This window comes from Heterodontus francisci, chromosome 9 (genome assembly GCF_036365525.1).
Source record: "Heterodontus francisci isolate sHetFra1 chromosome 9, sHetFra1.hap1, whole genome shotgun sequence".
Taxonomy (NCBI): domain Eukaryota; kingdom Metazoa; phylum Chordata; class Chondrichthyes; order Heterodontiformes; family Heterodontidae; genus Heterodontus; species Heterodontus francisci.
Genome location: NC_090379.1, coordinates 101,695,492 through 101,720,077, shown reverse-complemented (window position 1 = coordinate 101,720,077; position 24,586 = coordinate 101,695,492). Strand labels below are relative to the sequence as shown.

The 24,586-nt window shown below is 43.2% G+C and overlaps 1 protein-coding gene across 7 annotated transcripts in view; it reads left to right on the top strand.

The window, feature by feature from the left end:
• The window catches only part of pacs2 (phosphofurin acidic cluster sorting protein 2), a 348,015-nt gene that overhangs the window by 267,617 nt on the left and 55,812 nt on the right, over positions 1-24,586 (top strand). For 5 of the 7 annotated variants that reach the window (XM_068039603.1, XM_068039602.1, XM_068039608.1 and 2 more), the window contains 2 exons: positions 685-817; positions 13,467-13,517. In XM_068039603.1, the coding sequence (XP_067895704.1) occupies positions 685-817; positions 13,467-13,517 (184 nt within the window). The remainder of the gene's footprint in view (positions 1-684; positions 818-13,466; positions 13,518-24,586) is intronic. The other 2 variants (XM_068039606.1, XM_068039604.1) reach the window with 1 other exon arrangement.

Below are 24,586 nucleotides of genomic sequence, written 5' to 3'. Positions count from 1 at the left end.
CTCCGGTTTCCTCCCACAAGCCAAAAGACTTGCAGGTTGATAGGTAAATTGGCCATTATAAATTGTCACTAGTATAGATAGGTGGTAGGGAAATATAGGGACAGGTGGGGATGTTTGGTAGGAATATGGGATTAGTGTAGGATTAGTATAAATGGGTGGTTGATGTTCGGCACAGACTCGGTGGGCCGAAGGGCCTGTTTCAGTGCTGTATCTCTAATCTAAATCTAATCATAATCTAATCTAAGGTCATTTGTGATCTTACTGAATGGTTGAGCAGGCTTGAGGGGCTGAATGGCCTACTTCTGTTCCTGTGTTGCTTTCTTCCTTCCTATGAAACCTTAGAAACATGATGCTGCACTATGTAAAGACAAATTGTTGTTCTTGTAGTACCACAATGTGAGTACTCTGGTCTTTTTAAACCCCTAGAAACCACTATGGTTAATTTGCATAAGACATCTGTTCTTGTCACAGCTGCTTCTGGTTTCACAGCTTTTTAATGCAGCTTGGTATTTATTTCCCTCACCTCAAATAAAAACCCCAAATGCTAACTTTGTCTATGAGCTTTGAGACGTTAGAACAGTTGTCTTTAGCTCCATGGGTGCAAATCTCATTCAGCTCTTAGACCTGCGCTTTTGGCATGTGGTGCTCCTGACTTGTCTTTTTTTATAACCTTGCATTCATTAGGTCAGAGGGGAAGCAGGTGGGACGCCGTGGAAGAAGCACATCCCTGAAAGAACGGCAGCCAGCAAGACAGCAGAACGAGAGGGCAAACAGCTTGGATAATGAGCGCTCACCGGAGCCACGGCAGCACCTGCAGGTAGGCAGCAGAAGTGTAAAAGCTCTGGCACAGCTTCAACAAAGGGACAACTCACTTCATCCTGAGAAATATTGTGTACAAAATTTAAAACTTTTCAATTTCTCCCAAAAAGCTTCCCTGTTTTGAATCTTTTTTTCAAATCTATCCTTTTAAGTCATAGTAACATTATGCAGAAGGCACTTTATTTGCTTCAGACTTTATCTGTTCTCTGAAGCCTGAAATGTCCATTCTTTGCTTTTTAAAAAATCTTTGTTTCCTTCCTCTGCTTGTTTGTTTGCATGTTGCTTGATGAGGGGCAAATTTTAGCTAGCATTTAATTTAAAAGAGAACATTCTGAAGTAGATGCAATGTTTGTGGCCCAGCCCAGAATTATTCTGTACAAGGTGATCACGGAGTAATCTAGCCAGAGAGCTGTATTATATTGGAGCATTTTTATAAGGCGGCAGTTTTGTGGCAATACAGTTTTTCTGATTATTTTTTCTTCCTTCTACTTTGAAGGCATTAGACATGTTCAGGTACAGTTCACTATGCACCTCTGGTACCTCATCCAAATGATCATCCTTCATTCATGAGCCTCAATTGCATTTAGTGATGGTAGGCAATTCGACCTGATGGCTCATCACAGTTCTGTTCCCCCCCTCACATCCACAAACCTGCACTTCTGACAGGGATTGCTGAACAGCAGCTGTTATCTGTGTGCATTTCTATCCATCCCCAACGCAGTGAACCCTAAAACAAATCATATTCTCCCCACCTCCTCCACCACCATGGCTCCAACTGAAATCTGCCAATTGAGCATCGGTCAAGAATTGAAACCTGGTATCATCTTTGCTCAATGCCTCAATCGAAAACATTCTATAAAAACAAAACACAGGAGGAGATTCAAAGTTTAAACTGCTATAGTTTATTAAAAGAATAGGAAGGATGACACAGCAACACACTGCTGCATCACCTTAACAATGGCCAATTTCCTCCACTTCTACCTGTAGTAAAATAGGTAGCACAGGTAACAGAGGATTGATGAGAGGAGTGCAGTTGATTTTGTGTGTATGGACTTTCATAATGCATTTGATAAAGTGCCACATAATAGACTTATTAGCAAGATTGAAGGCCTTGGGATGAAAGAGGCAGTGGCTATGATGTACAGAATTGGCTAGAAAACAGAAAGCAGAGAGTAGTGGTGTGAACAGTTCTTTGTAAGGGGTGTCCCCATGAGTTGGTACTCGAACCACTGCTCTCTCATTAACTGTGAAAAGGGAATTGGATATATATTTGAAAAGCAAAATTTGCAGGGCTATGGGATAAGAGCAAGGGAGCGAGATTTCAGAGTTGGAGCTCTTTCAAAGAGCTGGCCAAATGGCCGTCTCGTGTGCTGTATGATTCTCTGATTTTAGGTACGAAGAGCACTCTAATGTTATCACTGATAACAGCAAAGAGGACAGATTTCCCAGTAACGATGGAAAAAAATTGGTCCAAACCTGTGGCAAGATTGCAAAAATCAGAAACATGCCCACCTTTCTCAATGTTTGGTGGTAGATGGGAAAGAATGTTGAAATACGTCTCCTTTCTTTCTCCCCACTCCCAAAAAAGAAAGTTTTCTGCTTCTGTATTTCTGTATGAGTTTTCATCTCACTTGTGCAGAACTTCCTTGCTGCTAAAGTCATACAATTTTAGATTTAACAGTTTAAGTTAACAATTTTAACAATTTACTTTAAATTTAACAGGGTTGGTAACCTTGACCAGGGATGAGAAACTAGTCATGAGGAGAGACTTGAGATATGAGATCTATTTCCACTGGGGCAAAGAAGGTTAATTGGAGATTTACTTTAAAAAAAAAATTGAAGTTATTAAAGGTTTTAATAATGTGAATAGGGAAAGGCTATTTCCACTAATCAGGAATTAGTGGGAAGGGTGGGAACATCAATTTAAAATTGTCACTAATGATACCTTCTTGCGTGAATTGGTTGACTGAAGAAATGTAATGAGGGCAAAGCTAGTGGCATTTTAGCATTTCCTACCTTAGGGGTTTGCTAATTTTATAAAATGCAATGAAGTCTCAATCCTGAAGGTTTCCTCTCATTGTTTAACCTTAACTGTGTGCTCCCAGAAGGCCTTAATTTGAGGTAAAACACCGATTGGGTCTAGGAGTTCCTCAGCTGTCCGTCTGTGGGCTGGAACCGGGAGCTGAGATGAATGGTGAGAATCCCTGCAGGAGATGAGTCTTGCCATCTGAATCCCTTTGAAAAATTTTAAATAGCTGATTGTTGTTACTCAGCCTGATGGTTGGTGAATCTGTAACATCAATCATTGTATCCACAAGCTCCAGGGTGCTTCAGGGATCATATTAACTGCAAATATCAATTCTTGCACTGATACTATGAGCATCATTGACTTATCAGCATTTCTTTTTGCAAGACACCTTATCTAATGCCTTCTGAAAATCCATATACACTCCATCTACTACATTCACTTTATATAATCAGTCACTTCACTTTAAATTTGGCACACTCGGCTTGGCTTTTAACAAATTGTTCCTTGATTTCCTTGTGTATCTCTGAACTGCTCCAGAATTTTGCCTGAGTTATGGATACTGCCCAAACTCATTATGTGCAGGAATGTGACAGGAAACAGGCAGAGGAGGCATTCATCTAAGTGGGGGCAGGTTCTGAACCCAAATTTCTAAGGGAAAAAGGCCAATGTTAAATCCACCATCACGCCCAGTCAACCTACTGCCCAGGCTCTCGTGTGAAGTAATGGTCACCTGAGCAAGCAGGGCCACAGGCTAACACCTTTGGAAAGGTTAAAAAAAAAGGAGTGTCTCTTGACAATGCAGGACATGTGCCGAGCGATTGCCAACGTCATCAGTGAGTCTGAAAATTTGCCAGTATGAATCTGCACATCCATGCACCGACGTCACCACGCAATGACACCAGACGTAATGACATCTGCGCGTTGTCTCACCCCTCAATGGCTGCAATCGCCGCCTTCATTCCCCAACAGTACCCCGCTTCAGCTGCTCACTCCCAACCTCGCTGTTTCAGCTGCTCGCTCCCGGCCTCGCTGATTCGGCTGCTCGCTCCCGGCCTCGCTGTTTCAGCTGCTCGCTCCCGGCCTCGCTGATTCGGCTGCTCGCTCCCGGCCTCGCTGTTTCAGCTGCTCGCTCCCGGCCTCGCTATTTCGGCTGCTCGCTCCCGGCCTCGCTACTTCGGCTGCTCGCTCCCGGCCTCGCTACTTCGGCTGCTCGCTCCCGGCCTCGCTACTTCGGCTGCTCGCTCCCTGCCTCGCTACTTCGGCTGCTCGCTCCCGGCCTCGCTATTTCGGCTGCTCGCTATTTCGGCTGCTCGCTCCCGGCCTCGCTATTTCAGCTGCTCGCTCCCGGCCTCGCTACTTCGGCTGCTCGCTCCCGGCCTCGCTACTTCGGCTGCTCGCTCCTGGCCTCGCTACTTCGGCTGCTCGCTCCCGGCCTCGCTACTTCGGCTGCTCGCTCCCGGCTTCGCTACTTCGGCTGTTCGCTCCCGGCTTCGCTATTTCGGCTGCTCGCTCCCGGCCTCGCTGTTTCAGCTGCTTGCTCCCGGCCTCGCTGTTTCATCTGCTCGCTCCCGGCCTCGCTACTTCGGCTGCTCGCTCCCGGCCTCGCTATTTCGGCTGCTCGCTCCCGGCCTCGCTATTTCGGCTGCTCGCTCCCGGCCTCGCTATTTCGGCTGTTCGCTCCCGGCCTCGCTATTTCGGCTGCTCGCTCCCGGCCTCGCTACTTCGGCTGCTCGCTCCCGGCCTCGCTATTTCGGCTGCTCGCTCCCGGCCTCGCTATTTCGGCTGCTCGCTCCCGGCCTCGCCACTTCGGCTGCTCGCTCCCGGCCTCGCCACTTCGGCTGCTCGCTCCCGGCCTCGCCACTTCGGCTGCTCGCTCCCGGCCTCGCCACTTCGGCTGCTCGCTCCCGGCCTCGCCATTTCGGCTGCTCGCTCCCGGCCTTGCCACTTCTTCCCCTCGGCCGCCCGCTCCTGGCCTCGCTGTTTCCACCCACCACCCCTAGCTGATTGCTCCCCACTGCGCTGCCTGGAGAAGCAGCGGGGAACGAGCCGCCGAGGGTGGAGTGAGCAGCTGGGGGCGGGGTGGAAGTGGGGAGCGAGCGGCCGAAGTTGCAAGGCAGGGAGTGAGTGGCTGAAGTGGGGAAGTAGCAAGGCGGGGAGCAAGTTGCTGAGGGAAGGCAGTGGGGGACGAGCAGCGAAGAGAAGGGCCGATGGCAGGACGGAGCGGGATACTGTTGGGCTGGGATGGAGGCGGCAATTGCAGCCGTTGAGGGGTTTGGGTCTAATTGAGCAGTGCCATTTTTATTACTGGTCGCTGCCTGAGATGTCACAGACAGTGACGTTTCAGTCGATGAGGCTGCGTTTGCACATGTGCCAGTACTGCGCCACCTCGTGGTTTTGTTGTCAGCAAATGCAGTCTAAAAAAAACAATGGAAAGAAAAAGAAAACAATGGAAAGGAAAAAAACACATTCATACAGAGTTTTACGATAAATGTATTAACCAAAAGGGTCATTAATAAAAAGGGTTTTTCCTAATTTGTATATTTAACAGAAAAACACAAGGCTGAGTTTCAGCGAGATCTAAATGTAAAGTGCGTTTAAGATGCTGGGACGGAAGCACTCAAATGGAGACCAATGACCTTGAGCGTTGCTCTCCTACTTCAAACAGGCAGCCAACCTTTGGTCCCTATTGACCCTGTCAGTTGGAAGAAAGTCTGCATTTTCCTGCTGCCTCAGATAAGTGCTCTTAGGGCTCTCTGAGTTGAGGCCTAATGCTATCGCAGGTGTGCAGTTTGCCTCTTTTATGCTGACAATAAAAATATCTTGGGTGCCTAGTTTTTGCGAGGAAGACAATCCTGGAGCTCTCAGGATTACTTTTTAAGCCATACATAATGAAATATTCAATAAGAAAATTAATGGTGTATGAGGGTCATGAATAAATGGAGAATAATGCACTGAGGTCTTGAGAACATTGCTGAGCATTTCAAAATGCACTTTGATATGGAGATGCATATCTCTCTGCTTTGATGCATTTTGTTCAAAAATGTCACCAAATTGTGACTCTTGCTCATTCTGACGTGCCTGCAAGCCACAAAAGCAACCCAGAATGGTAATCATGACAGATGCAGATTCTTTAAAAGGTTATGATGCTTCATGTGTATAGATCTAGGAATGTCAAATCACCTCCAATGGTCGTTTCCAACATCCAAGGATATATTGGCCTTGGGTGAGGTGCAGCACAGATTCATCACAGATACCAGGGCTAAAAGGGTTAAATTATTAGGGCATGTTGCATAGGCTAGGCTTATATTGCCTTGAGAAAAGTAGATTAAGGGGTGATCTAATTGAGGTGTTTATGATGATGAAAGGATTTGATAGGATAGATAGAAATAAACTATTTCTTATGGTGTGCGAGTCCAGAACAAGGGAACATAACCTTAAAATCAGAGGTAGACCATTCAGGGGTGATGTCAGGAAACACTTCTTTTCTTCACACAAAAGTTGCTAGAAATCAGGAACTCTCTTCCCTCAAAAAGCTGTTGCAGCTGGGGGTTCAGTAGAAAATGTCAAAACTCAGATTAACCGGTATTCAGTTCTGAGTACCGTTGAGAGAGCGGGTTCCCCTGGAGAATGCACCGACAGTCATGACTGGAACATCATGGCTGACTCAGCTGTGTTGGGATGGAGAAAAAGGGACAAGAGGGCAATAGTGGTAGGGGATTCTATGGTTAGAGGAACAGATAGGCGTCTCTGTGGTCGCAGTATGTTGCCTCCCTGGTGCAAGGATCTTGGATATCACCGAGCAGCTATAAAGTATTCTGGAGGGTGCGGGTGCACAGCTGGAGGTTGTGGTCCACGTTGGTACCAATGACAGGTAGAAAGAGGGATGAGGTCCTGCAAAAGAAATTTAGGGAGCTAGGCAGCGGATTAAAAAGTAGGACCTCAGTGGTTGTAATCTCTGGGTTTCTTCTGGTGCCACGGGCTAGTGAGTATATTAATAGGAGGTTAGAGCAGATGAACGCATGGTTGGGGAGATGGTGCAGGAGGGAGGGCTTTAGTTTCCTGGATCACTGGGCCTGTTTCTGGCGAAGGTGGGCTCTGTATAAGATGGACGGGTTGCACCTGACCCGTAACAGGACCAGCATCCTTGCTGGGAGATTGCTAGTGCTTTTCGGGGGGCGGGGGGGGGGGGTTTTAAACTAATTAGGTAGGGGGATAGGATACGGAGTGGAAGCACAGCAGGGGCTGTTGTACAATCAAATATAAATGAGAAACTAAGTCAGTCTGGAGGGAAGAGTAAATGTAGACCTGTTAAAGCTCAAGCAAATAATGCAAGGCTCGATTGTATCTGTTTTAATGCAAGGAGTCTTACTTGTAAGACACATGAATTGAGGGTGTTGATTAACACATGGGAGTATGATATTATTGCAATCACTGAGACATGGTTGAGGGAAGGGCAGGACTGGCAGCTTAATATCCCAGGGTATAGAATTTTCAAACGTGATAGGGGAGGGGGTAAAAGAGGAGGCGGCATCTCACTGTTGATTAAAGAGACAATTACTGCAGTAAGGAGGGATGATATCTTAGAAGCTTCCTCTAATGAGGCCATATAGGTAGAACTTAAAAAGGGGGCTATCACTTGGCTGGGAGTGTACTACAGGCCTCCAAACAGTCAGGCAGTGATAGAGGAGCAGATATGTAGGCAAATCTCAGACAGGTACAAAAATAATAGGGTAATAATAGGGGATTTCAACTTTCCCGATATTAGAGGGGATGGTATTAGTGAAAAAAGCTTAAAGGGGGCGGAATTCAAGTGCATTCAAGGGAGTTTTTTGAGCCAGCATGTAGAGAGTTTTACAAAAGGAAGAGCGGTACTAGACTTAATCCTAGGGAATGAAAGTGGACAAGTGGTAGAAGTGGCAGTGGGGGAGCATTTCAGGGGTAGTAACCATAACTCTGTAAGATTTAAGGTAGTTATGGAAAAGGACATAGAGGGACCAGAAATAAGAGTACTAAATTGGGGGAAGGCAGATTTCAATATGATAAAACAGGATCTGGCCAAAGTGAACTGGGAGCAGCTTCTTATAGGAAAGTCTACATCAGGTCAGTGGGAGTCATTTAAAAAGGAAATTGTGAGGGTTCAGGTCCAGTACGGTCCCGTAAAGGTGAAGGTTAGGACCAACAGGTCAAGGGAAACCTGGATGTCAAGGGATATAGGGGGTTGGATAAAGAAAAAAATGGAGGCTTATGGCAGATTAGGAGTGCTGAAAACAGTGGAGGCCCTAGAGGAGTATAGAAAGTGTAGAGGAGTACTTAAAAAAGTAATTAGGAGAGTGAAGAAGGGTCATGAAAAATCACTGGCAGACAAGATAGAGGAAAATCCCAAGGTATTTTATGAGTATGTTAGGAGCAAGAGGATAACCAGGGAAAAAGTGGGGCCCATTAGGGATCAAAGAGGCAATCTGTGTGTGGAGCCGGAGGACATAGGGGACGTTTTGAACCATTACTTTTCATCTGTGTTCACTATGGAGAGGGACGCGGTAGGTGTCGTGATCAGGGAGGGGGATTGTGATATACCTGATCAAATTAGCATTAAAAAGGAGGAAGTATTACCTGTATTAGCAGGCTTGAAGGATAGATGAGATGTATCCCAGCCTGCTATGTGAGACAAGGGAGGAGATAACGGGGGCTCTGGCACAAATTTTCAAATCCTCTCTGGCCAAGGGAGAGGTACCAGAGGACTGGAGGACAGCGAATGTGCTACCATTATTCAAGAAGGGTAGCAGGGATAAACCAGGTAATTATATGCCTGTGAGTCTAATGTCAGTGGTAGGGAAATTATTGGAAAAAATTCTGAGAGAAAGGTATAATCTCCACTTGGAGAGGTAGGGATTGATCAGGGATAGTCAACATGGCTTTGTCAGGGGGAGATCGTGTCTAACAAATTTGATAGAATTTTTTGACAAGGTGACTAGAGGTGTAGATGAGGGTAAATCAGTTGATGTAGTCTACATGGACTTCAGTAAGGCTTTTGATAAGGTCCCGAATGGGTGATTGGTTAAGAAAATAAGAGCCCATGGGATCAAGGATAATTTGGCAAATTGGATTCAAAATTGGCTTAATGGAAGGAGGCAGAAGGTGATGGTCGAGGGTTGTTTTTGCGAATGGAGGCCTGTGATCAGTGCTGGGATCCTTACTATTTGTAGTGTACATTAATGAGTTAGACGTGAATATGGGAGGTATGATCAGTAAGTTCGCAGATGACATGAAAATTGGTGGAGTCGTAAATAGTGAGGAGGAAAGCCTTAGATTACAGGACGATATATATGGGCTGGTAAGATGGGCAGAGCAGTGGCAAATGGAGTTTAATCCTGAGAAGTGTGAGGTGATGCACTTTGGGAGGTCTAACAAGGGAATGGAATATACAATGGATGGTAGGACCCTAGGGAGCACAGAGGGTCAGAGGGACCTTGGGGTGCTTGTCCATAGATCACTGAAGGCAGCAGCAGAGATAGATAAGGTGGTTAGGAAGGCATACGGGATACTTGCCTTTATTAGCCGAGGCATTGAATATAAGAGCAGGGAGGTTGTGATGGAGCTGTATAAAATGCTGGTTAGGACACAGCTGGAGTACTGTGTACAGTTCTGGTCACCACACTATAGGAACGATGTGATTGCACTGGAGAGGGTGCAGAGGAGATTCACCAGGATGTTGCCTGGGCTGGAGCATTTCAGTTATGAAGCGAGGGTGGATAGGCTGGGGTTGTTTTCCTTAGAGCAGAGAAGGCTGAGGGGGGACCTGATTGAGGTAGACAGAATTATGAGCAGCATTGATAGGATAGATAGGAAGAAACTTTTTCCCTTAGCGGAGGGGTCAATAACTAGGGGGCATAGATTTAAGGTAAGAGGCAAGAGGTTTAGAGGAGAGTTGAGGAAATATTTTTTCACCCAGAGGGTGGTTGGAATCTGGAACACACTGCCTGAAGGGGTGGTAGAGGCAGGAACACTCACAACATTTAAGAAGTATTTAGATGAGCACTTGAAACGCCATAGCATACAAGGCTACGGGCCAAGTGCAAGGAAATGGAATTAGTTTGGATGGGTGCTTAATGGTCGGTGCAGGCGCGTTGGGTCAAAGGGCCTGTTTGTGTGCTGTATAACTCTATGACTCTAATAGGTTTTTGTTAGGTAAGGATACAGGAAACCAAGAAAGGTAAATTAAGTTGATTTACTGATCAACCACAGTCTAATTGAATTGCAGGACAGGCTTGATGAGCTGAATAGCTGACTCCTGTCCCTAGGTTCCTAACTCTTGGTCTAGGTTTCAAACTCGGTTACATGCGCAGGTGGTCACAAAGTATCAGCATGTGGTATTCACCAAGTGGTTTGAAAACTTTTTACAACCAGCGAGCACTAAAATACATTGACTGCTTAATTGATCCAAATTTTCAAGTTACAATATCAAGTTATTTGCACCTATTTTGAATTTGCATGTGTCATGTTTTTCCATTACCAGTGCCTCCCTGCTTCTAGATATCAATGCTATCCCTTAGATCTGGACAAAAGAGACAACTAGAACTGACAGTTATGGATCCATTCTGACTTTCCCCATTGATCACTTAGGATTTCTACTGTACCATATGGAGAGCCACTGAACCACAGCTGCCATTGTGCATTAAGTCTATACTGACAAAAGCCCCTCTCGCCATTGACCAGTGTGATATTTCCATCTATACCACAGCAGATATGTTGCATATATTTTCATTCTTTCTGACTTTTTCATTGTTTTACCTTTGAAAACCTATTTGAAGAAAATCATCATAAAGTAAAGACATTTTACACTTTGCCACACAGAAGCAGCCTGATTGACGGTTTCACTGCCCCCAGATGCACTAAAACCAGTACGAAAAATACAGTGCATCATAAAACCCTGCTTTTCACCTCTACCAATTTAAGACTCATGGGCCTTTATTTAGAACTCACTCATAACTAATCTCATAACTTGCTCACAACAGTTTTTGCCCTTGAGTTATTGGCCCAGGCTGCTTGTGATCATAGTAAATCATATCCCTTAGGTCTTAGTAATTTATCATCTCTTTCCCACACCAGCTGACCTTGCAACAATACCGATTAATGCTGAATTATGTGCAACTCTGTGCTGTGGGCTTGCATCTGCTTCGAACTGAACTGACTGCCACGAGTGGATTTGACACAAGGCCATTGTGGTCAGCAGAGAAGACTTCCTTCTAGTCACTCAGGATCAAATCCAGACTGGGATGCTGCAGGTGTCGAGTAGGTTCCTCTAACCCACTATACCACTCAGAATAGTTCCTCAAACTAAGTCAAGAAAGTAGAACCAGAGAGCTTAAATTCAGATTCTTAGTAAGTAGTTTTACAACCAACATCGTGCAATCACATTAACTTATCATTTATCTTATTGTAGTTTGCGGGACCTTGCTGTGCAGAAATTGGCTACTATGTTACCTACATTACAATAGTGACCACAGTTCAAAAGTCCTTCATTAACTGTAAAGTGCTTTGGGACATCCTGAGGTCACAAAAGACACAATATAAATGCAAGTTCTTTCTTTCCTCCTCCTTTGGGAAGAGTTGGAAAGATCTTCTTTGCTTAACAACTGATGGATGTTTGGAACACTATGCCAGATATGCCAGTAGAGGCGAAAACGTTAAGAATATTCAAAATGGGGGAGGATTCTGGAAAGAAAGACATGCATAGAATTGCATACAATTTGTAGCCCAGAAGCAGGCCTTTTGGTCCAAATGGTTTACGCTGGTGTTTATGCTCCAGAGGAGCTTTTGCCACTCTACTTCATCTAACCTTATCAGCATATCCTTCTGTTCCTTTCTCCCTCATGTGTTTATCTGGCAATTTCTTAAATGCATCTGTGCTATTCACCTCAACTACTCCATGTAGTATTGAATTCCACAATCTAACCACTCGCAGGGTGAAGTATTTTCCCCTGAATTTTTTTGTTCTATTTTCTAGTAACTATCTTATATTTATGACCCTTGGTTTTGGATTCCCCCACAAGTGGGAACATCTTTTCTACATCTATCTTATCAGTTTCATAATTGTAAAGACCTCTATCAGGTTTCTTTTCTAGAGAAAAGTATCTGAGCATTTATATAGTGCATCAAGATATCCTAAAGTGCTCATAGCCAATTCAATATTTTTGATGTGTAGTTATTGTTGTAATGTGGGAAATGTAGTCGCCAATTAATGCACCTCAAATAGAAATGTGGTAATCTGTTTTTAGTGATGTCGGTTGAGCGATAAATGTTGCCCAAGACACTGAGCAGCACGTCCCAGCTCCTCTTCGAAATTGCACCATGAGATCTTTTACATTCACTTGGTCAGTCAGACAGTGCCTTAGTTTATCGTCTCATATGAAAGGCAGTCCCTCAATACTGCACTGGGCATGTCAGCCTAGATTATGTGCTCAAATCTCGAAGTGCGTCCTGAACCCACAACGTTTTGACTCAGGCAAGAGTGCTACCAGTAAGCCACAGCTTGCAAGGATGGGAGGGTTTGAATGGGCTCAATGACCTTTTGATTGACTCCAGGACTCGTGCACAAAAATCAAGGCTGATGCTGTAATGCAGCACTTGGGGAGTGCTGCAAGGAGGGAGCAGTCGTCATTTGGATTAGGCGTTAAAACTGAGGCCCCGTCTTCCCCCTCATATGGACATGAAAGATTCCATGGAACTATCTAGAAGAAGAGCAGGGGAGTTATCTCTGGTGCCCTGGCCAATATTTATCCCTCAATCGAAATCACAAAAACAAGTTATCTGGTCATGATCAAGTTGCTGTTTTGTGGGAGCTTGCTTTGTGCTAATTGGCTGCTGTGATTCCTACATTACAACGGGGACTACACTTCAAAAGTACTTCATTGGCTGTAAAGCTCTTTGAGATAACTGGTGGTCATGAAAGTTGTCTTTTTATTTGAATTATTTGAATCTATGCTTCCTACACACCACAATTTATTCCCAGTCACTGGCTGTTCAATCTCTGCCATTTCTGCTAGGAAATACATGAGTGGAGTTGCTCATTCTCATGGTTTACTTTTTCAGTTCTTGCCTAAGGATAGGCCTTCGCTCACACTCCTCCTGCCTTATCTAATTCTCTCTTTCACTGTACAGTTACTGACAATATAGTGGTGTTTAAGAGGAGAGAGAAAACACCCAGAAAGATTTTATGGTCAATTTTACTGTGGAGTCTTGGTGAGAAATAAATACTGAATTTATGGGAACCCCTGCCCTCAACCCCCTCCCCCCCACTTAAAGAAACTGTTGAGTGACCATGTGCTGGTTTCCAATTGTGATTATGTTTGGGAATTGTGATAGTAGAAAAGTGCAGCGTTAACTATATTCTGTGCAAGTGCAACCTGAAATGATACAAAGTAGATGGGGTGAGTTTACTCTACTGTGAAGTTTTAATGCTAGCCAGCGTATTGTGTGATATATAGCAAATGGAGTAATATATCTTCCCTTTCTAATTTAAAAAAAAAATGACTAGCCAAACCTTATTTGCTCCCCATTTTGCCACTCATTTTACATTCAAAGTTGTATGACTGCTAACCTTCATCCCTTAACTTCAAAGGGCACTACTTTGACATTGCTGAACAGCATGAAGAGAGCCGCATTCACTCAAGTAAGTGAGCGGTGAATCTTTTATCTGCATATGTTTTTTATTTAAAGATTTTCGCTAGTCGAAATAAAATTTAGGCTTGGAAAAGCAGAAGCAATAGAATTTTTTTAAATTTTTGTCTACTCAATTGAAGCTTTTTTTAAAAGGGACAGGTTAATGTCTTCAAAACTTAAAGGCACAACTTTAAAGGCACATTTCTGGAATAGGATTGCGACCTGAGTTTGGGGTTGAGAGGGTGGGAGAAATAGAATGGAGGGAAAGGGATTGGGTCTGGCAGCAGCAGGTCGAAACAGAAAATGATGCAAATGCACATTAAGTAAGTCAGCATTTGAAAGAAGCTTTAACTGTGACTGTTCTGATGAAAGCTTTCCATCTGACATATTGACATTTCTTTCTCTTTCTAAAGCTGACAAACCTCCTGTGCATTTTCACTATTTGCTTTTTCATTTTATATTGCTTTTTTAGATTTCCTTGTTTGCAGCTTTTTTCTTTAAAGATGCTATTTTAGCATAAGTAAGAAGGGATAAAGGTAAGTGAAAGCAATCAGCAAAGACTATGGTTAGAATTGAAGAACAAGAGAGGTCTGAAAACTGCTCTAGGAGTTCGCCACAGGCCTCATGATGGCAGCAACGAAGTGAAGAATGTATTTCTTCAGTGATTTGAGAGACTTGTAGCAAAAGCAGAGTTGTTTTAATGGAAGAGTAAAATTTCCATTTCGATTTGGAAGAATGGAGTAGTTCAAATCAGAAAGATAGCAAAGTTCCTGATAGTTTTCTGGAGCAATATGTTCTAGAACCAACAAAAGGGCAGATTATAAGTGTTCCGAAGAAGGGTCACTGACCCGAAACGTTAACTCTGCTTCTCTTTCCACAGATGCTGCCAGACCTGCTGAGTGGTTCCTGCATTTCTTGTTTTTATTTCAGATTTCCAGCATCTGCAGTATTTTGCTTTTATAAAAGGGCAGATTATACCAGATGTAATAATGAGCAACGTTCCCTCTAATTTTTTTGGAGGGCGTGGGCTTTTTGTTTAAATGCACGGCCCCTTTAAAACATTTTTTGTGCAGCCATGCATGCGTGGTAACTTAAAGGCACCAACTAGTGTATGACCTGCGTGGGGACTTTCAAGTTGCTGCGCAGCCATGCAGCTTAGAGGGAATATTGGTAATGAGCCAGACTTGGTTAATAATCCAACAGTAAGGAAGCAGTTATCTAATAGTGACGATAAAAAGGAGAAACTAACCTAGTTTCTAAGATTCTAGATTTTAGTAAGGTTAACGTTTTAGGGAGATGAGACAGAGATTGACAATCGCAAACCGGTCAAAACTGTTATTGGATCAAACTGTAGATGAATGATGAGAGGTGTTCAAAAGAATAATTTAGTTTAAAACAGGACCTGTAAGAATCCTAAAGGGAAAGAGCTCTACTCAACAAATAAAACCGCCATGGTTGACAGAAGAGGTGAGAGGTAATAAATTAAAGAACATTCAAAAGTGCAAAGAATAGTGTAGATCCGGGGGACAGGGAGAGATATAAAGAACAGCAAAGGAAAACAAAAAAGATAGTAACCGCTGCAAAAAGGGAATATAAGAATAAACTGTGAGGGATATCAAGATTAACAATTATATTAGAAGAAAAAGAGTAGTCAGGGTAATGTGGGCTGTTTAAAACAAATGGGGTAATATTGCAAATGAAAATAAGGAAATGGCAGATTTGCTGAATAATTACTTTTGTGTCAGTCTTCACAGTAAAGGAAGAGCATAATATGCCTGACATTTCAGGGGGATTAATAATGAATCAAGGACTGGAGTCACGAAAGTTAACATAAGCAAGAAAACAGTATGAGAAAAAATAATGGCACTGAAGACTGACAGATCCCCAGAACTTGATGGTTTCCACCCCAGGGTTTTAAAGGAAGTGGGTTTGGATAATGCAGATATTTAGAGTCATAGAGTTATACAGCACAGAAACAGGCCCTTCGGCCCAACGCATCTGCGCCGACCATAAGGCACCCATCCGATCTAATCCCATTTTCCTGCACTTGGCCCATAGCCTTGTATGCTATGGTGTTTCAAGTGCTCATCTAAATACTCCTTAAATGTTGTAAGGGTTCCTGCCTCTACCACCCCTTCAGGCAGTTTTTTTCCAGATTCCAGATTTCACCCTCTGGGTGAAAACATTTTTCCTCAACTCCCCTCTAAACCTCCTGCTCCTTACCTTAAATCTATGCCCCCTGGTTATTGACCCCTCCGCTAAGGGAAAAGGTTTCTTCCTATCTATCCTATCAATGCTGCTCATAATTTTGTACACCTCAATCAGGTCCCCCTTCAGCTTTCTCTGCTCCAAGGAAAATAACCTCAGCCTATCCAATCTCTGTTCATAGCTGAAATGCTCCAGCTCAGGCAACATCATGGTGAATCTCCTCTGCACCCTCTCCAGTGCAATCACATCCTTCCTATAGTGTGGTGACCAGAACTGTACACAGTACTCCAGCTGTGGCCTAACCAGCGTTTTATACAGCTCTAACATAACGTCCCTGCTCTTATATTCTATGGCTCGGCTAATAAAGGCAAGTATCCCATATGCATTCCTAACCACCTTACCTACCTGTGCTGCTGCCTTTAGTGATCTATGGACAAGTACACCAAGGTTCCTCTGTACTTCCTAGGGTCCTACCATGCATTGTATATTCCATTCCCTTGTTAGACCTCCCAAAGTGCATCACCTCACACTTCTCATGATTAAATTCCATCTGTCACTGCTCCACCCATCTTACCAGCTAATCTATATCATCCTGTAATCTAAGGCTTTCCTCCTCACTATCCACAACACCACCAATTTTCGTGTCATCTGCGATCTTGCTAATCATACGTCCTATATTCACATCTAAATCATTAATGTACACTACAAACAGTAAGGGTCCCAGCACCAATCCCTGTGGTACACCACAGGTCACAGGCCTCCATTGGCAAAAACAACCCTTGACCATCACCCTCTGCCTCCTGCCACTAAGCCAATTTGCCAAATTGCCCTGGATCCCATGGGTTTTTACCTTCTTAACTAATCTCCCATGTGGGACCTTATCAAAAGCCTTATTGAAATCCATGTATACTACATCTACTGCTATACCCTCATTGACACATCTAGTCACATCCTCGAAAAATTCAATTAAGTTTGACACGATCTCCCCCTGACAAAGCAATGCTGACTATCCCTGATTAATCCCTGCCTCTCCGAGTGGAGATTAATCCTGTCGCTCAGAAGTTTTTCCAATATTTTCCCAACCACTGATGTTAGACTCACCGGCCTGTAATTACCTGTTTTATCCCTGCTACCCTTCTTGAATAATGGTACCACGTTCGCTGTCCTCCAGTCCTCTGGCACCTCTCCTGTGGCCAGAGTGGATTTGAAAATTTGTGTCAGAGCCCCTGCTATCTCCTCCCTTGCCTCACATAGCAGCTAGGATACATCTCATCTGGGCCTGGGGATTTATCCACCTTTAAACCCACTAAAACAGTTAATACGTCCTCCTTTTCAATGCTAATTTGTTCAGTTATATCACAATCCCCCTCCCTGATCTCGAAACCTACATTGTCCTTCTTCATAGTGAACACAGGTGAAAAGTAATCATTCAAAATTTCACCTGTGTCCTCCGGCTCCACACAGCGATTCATCCATAATGTTCCAAAGCACCTTTGATTCAGCAATTGTCCTTTTAGAGAGGAAAATTGCAAATATAACTCCCTTATTTAAGAAAGGTGAGAGAGAGAAACCAGGAAAATATGGACCAGTTAAGTCTAACATCTTCTGCAGGGGTAGTTATTGGAATCTATCGTCAAGAATAGAATGACCGTACGTGGAGAAATTTGCATCGTTTGGCGAGAACCAATATGAATTTGTAAAGGATAGGTCATGTCTAATGAACCTAATTGAATTTTTTGAAGAAGTAACTAAAGTAGTAGACAGGGGAATGTCTATGGATATAATTTATATGGACTTCCAGAAGGCATTCAATAACGTTCTACATAAGGGACTGTTAACTCAAATTAAAGCTTATGGATTTGAAAGCAAGTTATTGACCTGATAAAGTTAGGCAGTAAACAACAAAGTGGGAAAAATGGGTATGTACTCACATTGGAAGGATGTGACTAGAGTTTCCACAACGATCTGTCCTGATGCCTCAACTGTTCTTTATATTAATGACATAGCTATATGGCTGTCTGTTTTGCTATCCAAGTGTGCTGACGATACATGTTGCTGATGGTGGTATCAGTAAGTAGGGTAGACTGGAGCATAAAATTACAAAGAGACATTGATAGATTTAGTAAGTTGGAAAAACTGTAGCAGATGGATTTCACTGCAGGTGAGTATGGAGGTCATCCATCTTGGAACAAAAAAGGATAGATTTGAGCATTTTTTAAATGGTGAAAAGCTGAAAATAATGGCAATGCAGAGAATTCGGGGTCCATGTACACAGATAACTAAAATGTATTAGTCAGGTACAACAAATAATCAAAAAGGCTATTGGAAGTTAACCTTTAAAACTAGAGGTCTAGAATATAAAGAGGAGGATGTTTTGCTACAATTGCACAAAGTCCTGGTTAGACCACTGGAGTACTGGGCACCACACCTTAGAAAGTACACGTTGACCTTGGAAGGAGGGTCATGCAAATTCAACAGAATGTTACCAGGGCTCTAGGGTTAGATTATGATGAAAGATTACATGACTTGTCTTCCCTGAAATGTAGAATTCTAAGGGGTGATTTGATTGAGGTTTTTAGGATTTTGAAAGGAATTGAAAGAGTAGGTAGAGAGAAACTATTTCTGCTTATGGGGAGGCCTACGACAAGGGGATATACCTTTAAAATCTGAGCCAGCCCATTCAGGAGAGAAGTCAGGAACACTTCATGCAAAGGGCGGTAGACGCGTGGAACTCTCTCCTACAAAAAGCAGTGGGAGGGGGAAGATCCAGTTGTCGTGGTCCACATGGGTACCAACGACATAGGACTAGGAAAGAAGTTCTGCATAAGGTGCATGAGCAGTTAGGGGTTAAATTAAAAAGCAGAACCTCAAAGGCAATAATCTGTAGATTATTACCTGAGCCACGAGCAAATTGGCATCGGGTAAATAAGAGAGAGTTAAATGTGTGGCTCAAAGTTTGGTGTGGGAGAAATGGGTTTTGATTCTTGGGACACTGAAAGAGAAAGCTGTACTGTTGGGATGGTCTTCACCTGAACTGTGCTGGGACCAGTGTTCTGGTGAGTCGTATAACTAAGGCAGTAGAGAGGACTTTAGACTAAATAGCGGGGACGAGGTATCAAGTGAGGGAAGATGTGATAATTTAAAGAGGGAGAAGGCAAGAAATCAAGACAGCAATAACAGTAATTCTAATCAGAGTGTGGCAGGAAGAGACAGAGCGTACAAAGTTAAGAATGTTAGAAGTTAGAGGTCGTGATCTAATAGGGTGAGGCGGGGGGGTGGGTGGTGTGGTTGCGGTTTCGGGTGAAGGGAGATTTAGAAATCCAAAGAGATAGGTCGAGACATTGAAACAGTATAGTGTTGTGTGTAAAGGCAAGCAGAATGGGACAGAGTGTTTAACAAAAATTGTACATCAGTGAATAAGGTCATTGAAGGGAATAGAAGTAAGAAAATGTAATTAAAGGTTCTTTATTGGAGTGCGTGAAGCATCGGCAATAAGATAGCTGAACTAGTGGCACAAATAGAGGTATATTATTTAGATCTGATTGCCATTACAGAGACATGGTTACAAGGTGATCGAGGTTGGGAAAGAAATATTCCAGGGTATGCCATATTTTGGAAAGACAGACAGAATGGCAAAGGAGGAGGGGTAGCCTTGATAATAAAGGATGACATAAGAACATTAGTGAGAAAGGATCTGGCCTCAGAAGATCATGAAGTAGAATCAGTATGGGTGGAAACTAGGAATAGCAAGAATCAGAAAACACTCTTCGGAGTAGTTTATAGGTCGCCTAACAGTAGTTATACTGTTGGACAGAGCATTAAACAAGAAATTATTGGAGCTTGTAACAAAGGCAATGTAATAATTGTGGGAGATTTTAATCTTCATGTAGACTGGAGCAATGAAATTGGCAAGAGTGATCTAGAAGATGAGTTTGTGTAATGTTTACAGGACAGTTTCTTGGAGCAATACGTTATGGGACTGACAAGGGATAAAGCTAGCTTAGATCTAGTATCGTGTAATGAAGCAGGGTTAATAACCAATGTCATAGTAAAAGATCCACTGGGAAGCAGTGATCGTGCTACCATTGAATTTCATGTTAAGTTTGAAAGTGACAACCTGCAATCACAAACAAGAATCTGAAACTTAAACAAAGCCAATTACGTAGGCATGAGGGGAGAACTGGCTAAGGTAAATTGAGTAAATAGACTAAAAGGTATGGCGATAAATGAACAGTGGGAACCTTAAGGGAAACAATTCAAAATGTTCAACAAAAATACATTCAGAAGCTTTTTCCCAGGGTGGAAGAGTCAGTAACTAGAGGAAATAGGTTTCAGGTGAGAGGGGCAAAGTTTAGAGGGGATGTGAGAGGCAGGTTCTTTACACAGAGGGTGGTGAGTGCCTGGAACTTGCTGCCGGGGGAGGTGGTGGAAGCAGGTACGATAGCGACGTTTAAGAGGCATCTTGACAAATACATGAATAGGATGGGAATAGAGGGATACGGTCCCCGGAAGTGCAGAAGGTTTTAGTTTAGGCGGGCATTAAGATCGGCGCAGGCTTGGAGGGCCGAATGGCCTGTTCCTGTGCTGTACTGTTCTTTACTCTTTATTTATTCTTTATCCATGGATCACTCAGGAAGTTAAGGATAGTATTGGATTAAAAGAAGAGGCTACAATGTTGCAAAAAAGAGCAGCAAGTCTGAGGATTGGGAATGTTTTAGAAACCAACAAAGGGCCACCAAAAAGTTGATAAAAAAGGAAAAAATAGAATGAGAGTAAACTAGCCAGTAACACAAAAACAGATTGTAAAAGCTTTTAGAGATATATAAAAAGGAAGAGAGTGGCTAAAGTTAGAATCAGAGACAGAAGAAATTATCATGGGGAATGAGGAAATGGTAAAGGCATTGAACAAATATTTGTGTCTGTCTTCACAATAGAAGACACAAATTTCATACCAGAAATAGATGGTAAGCTAGGGACTAAAAAGAGTGAGGAAATTAAGGAAATTAATATCAGCAGGGAAAAAGCATTGGAGGAACTTAAGGGACTAAAATCCGACAAATCCCCAGGACCTGATGGCCTATATCCAAGGGTTCTAAAAGAGATAATGGATGTGCTGGCTATGATTTTCCAAGTTTCCTTAGATTCGGGAACTGTCCCATCAGATTGGAAGTTGGCAAATGTTACAATGCTTTTCAAGAAAGGAGGGACAGAGAAAACAGTGAATTAAAGGCCAGTGAGCCTAACATCAGTCTTTGGGGAAATGCTGGAATCTATTATTAAGAAAGTTTTAACAATGCACTTAGAACAGCACAGTATGATTAGAACAAGTCAACATGGTTTTACTAAAGGGAAATCCTGTTTGCCAAATTTATTAGAGTTTTTTGAGGATGTAATTAGTTGGTTAGATAAAGGGAAACCAGTAGATGTAGTATACCTGGATTTCCAAAAGATATTCGATAAGGTATCACACAAAAGATAAGGGCTCATGGAGTTGGGCGTAATATATTAGCATGCAGAGAGGATTGGGAAACAAAGAGTGGGCATAAACAGGGGATTTTCAAGTTGACAGCAGTAAATAGTGGAGTGCCGCAAAGATCAGTGCTGGGGCCTCAGCTATTTACAATCTATATTAATGACTTAGATGAAGAGACAGAGAGTGATGTATCTACGTTTGCTGATGATACAAAGGGAGATGGAAAGGTAAGCTGTGTGGAGTACACAGCGAGGCTGCAAAGAGATATAGGCAGGTCAAGTTAGTGGGCAACAAGATGGCAGATGGGGTATATGTAGGGAAGTGTTGAAGTTATTCACTTTGGTCATAAGAATAGAAAAGCAGAATGTTTTTAAAAGGTGTGAAACTTGTAAGTGTTGATGTTCAAAGAGACTTGGGTGTGCTTGTACAAGTAATGCAAAAAGTTAGCATGCAGCTACAGCAAGCAATTAGGAAGGCACATGCATGTTGGCCTTTATTGCAAGGGGGTTGGAGTACAGGAATGAAGAAGTCTTGCTACAACTGTACAGGGTTTTGGTGAGATCACATCTGGAGTACTGTGTGCAGTTTTGGTCTCCACATTTAAGAAAGGATATATGTGCATTGGAGGTGGTACAATGAAGGTTCACTAAATTGGTCCCTGGGATGAGGGGGTTATCCTATGATGAGTGGCTGAGTAAATTGGGCCTGTACTCTCCGGAGTTTAGAATGAGAGGATTTATCAATACTAGTAAGGTTTTATTAATAATTCTAAGCTGTCGTAGTATTGGTAAGGATTTTTTTTAGCAGTAGCAAAGGGTCAACTAATAAATAAAGGAATGGTAGGATTGCTTCAACCTCGAGAGTGCACCTCCTGTGCTATGTGAGAGCTCCAGGATGCTTCCCATATCCTGGAGAACCATTTGTGCAGGAAGTGTTGTCAATTGAAGCAGCTTGAGCTCTGGGTTTTGGAACTTGACCGGCAGCTGGTGACACTGCGGTGCATTCGTGAGGATAAGAGCTACGTGGATAGCACAGTTATAGATGTGGTCACCCCAAAGCTTAAGAGTATGCAGGGAGAGAGGGAATGGGTGACCACCAGATAGTCAAAAGGAATCAGGCAGGTATTGCAGGAGACCTCTGAGTGCATCTCACTCCAACAGGTATTCAGTTCTGAATACTGAGGAAAGTGATGCTTCACCTGGGGAGTGCAGACAGAGCCAAGTCCATGGCACCATGGGTGGCTCAGCTGCACAGGTGGGTACAGGGAATACTGGAAGAGCCATATTGATAGGTGATTCAATAGTCAGGGGAGCAGACAGGCATTTCTGTGGCCGCAGACATGAATCCAGGATGGTGTGTTGTCTCCCTGGTGCCAGGGTCAAGGATGTCACTGAGCGGCTGCAGAGCATCCTTAAGGGGGAGGGTGAACAGCCAATGACATAGTTAGAAAGAGGGATGTGGTCTTGCAATCAGAATTTAGGGAGCTAGGTTCAAAATTATCAAGCAGGACCTCAAAAGTAGTAATCTCTGGATTACTCCCAGTGCCACGCGCAAGTGAGTATGGAAATAGAATGATAAAACAGATGAGCATGTGGCTGGAAAGATGGTGCAGGAGGGAGGGCTTTAGATTCCTGGGACATTGGGACCGGCTCTAGGGGAGATGGAACCTCTACAGGCTGGACGGGTTGGACCTGAACAGAGCTGTGACGGAGTTCCTTTTGGGACGTTTTGTTATTGCTGCTGGGGAAGGTTTAAACTAGTTTGGTAGGGGAATGGGGACCTGAGGGTAGACTCAGCTGAGATAAAATCATAAATTAAAATGGACTCAGAAAATTGATGAGTCTGGAAGACAGAAGAAACGAGGGTTAGAAAATTAAAAAAAGAGATTGGCAGTGCTCTAGGGTATCTATTTCAATGCAAGGAGTATAGCAAAGCAGATGAGCTGAGGGCACAGATAGACATGTGGCAGTATGATATAGCTATTACAGAAACATGGCTTAAGGAGGGACGGGAATGGCAGCTCAACATTCCTAGTTACAGGGTTTTCAGACGCGATAGGGAGGGGGATAAGAAAGGAAGGGGAATGGCAATTTTGGTCAAGGAAACTATTACAGCTGTGAGGAGGGATGATATGTTGGAAATTCATCAAATGAGGCCATTTGGATTGAGCTAAGGAATAAAAAAAGGGCAATCACACTGCTGGGAGTGTACAATAGATCCCCAAACAGTCAGGGGGAGATAGAAGAGCAGATATGTAGGAAAATCTCTGAGAAGTGCACGAGGTGCATTCAGGAGAACTTTTTCGCCCAGTATGTGGCAAGTCCAACAAGAGAGTGCGCAGTTTTAGACTTAGTTTTAGGAAATGAAGATGGGCAGGTGGAAGGAGTGGCAGTAGGAGAGCATCTTAGTTGTAGTGATCATAATTCAGTCAGTTTTAACATAATTATGGAAAAGGGCAAGGATAGAACAAGAGTTATAGTTCTCAATTGGGGCAAGGCCAATTTTACTAAACTGAGGAGTGATTTAGCAAAAGTGGACTGGAAACAGTTGCTTGAAGGTGAATCAGTGTCAGAACAGTGGAGGCATTCAAAGGGGAGATTCAAGGGGTTCAAGGTCAACATGTTCCCACAAAGAAAAAAGATGAGGTGGCCAAATCTAGAGCCCCACGGATGTCAAGGAGGCTACAAGGTAAGATAAGGCAGAAAAGGAAAGCTTATGTCCGACACCGAGAACTCAATACTGCAGAAAGCCGAGAGAAGTATAGAAAGTGGAGGGGTGAAATCAAAAAGGAAATTAGGAAAGCAAAGAGAGGGTATGAAAGAATATTGGCAAGCAAAATCAAGGTGAGACCAAAGATGTTTTATCAATACATTAAGAGTAAGAGAATAACTAAGGAGAGAGTAGGGTCCATAAAAGACCAAAAAGGTAACCTATGTGTAGGAGCAGAAGTTATTGGTATGGTTCTTAATGAATACTTTGCATCTGTCTTCACAAAAGAGGGGGAACGATGCAGATATTGTAGTTAGGGAGGAAGAATGTGAAGTATTGGATGTGATAAACATAGGGAGAGAGGAACAATTAATGCCATTAGCATCCTTGAAAGTTGCTAAATTACCAGGGCCAGGTGAAATGTATCCAAGGCTGTTAAAAGAAGCAAGAGAGCAAATAGCCGAGGGTCGGACCATCATTTTCCACTCCTCACTGGATACAGGTGTGGTGCTGGAGGATTGGAGAATTGCTAACGTTGTACCTCTGTTCAAAAAGGGAGCGAAGGATAGACCAAATAATTACAGGCCAGTCAGTTTAACCTCAGTAGTGGGCAAATTATTAGAATCTATTCTGAGAGACAGGCTAAGCTGTCACTTAGAAAGGCACAGGTTAATCAAGGATAGTCAACA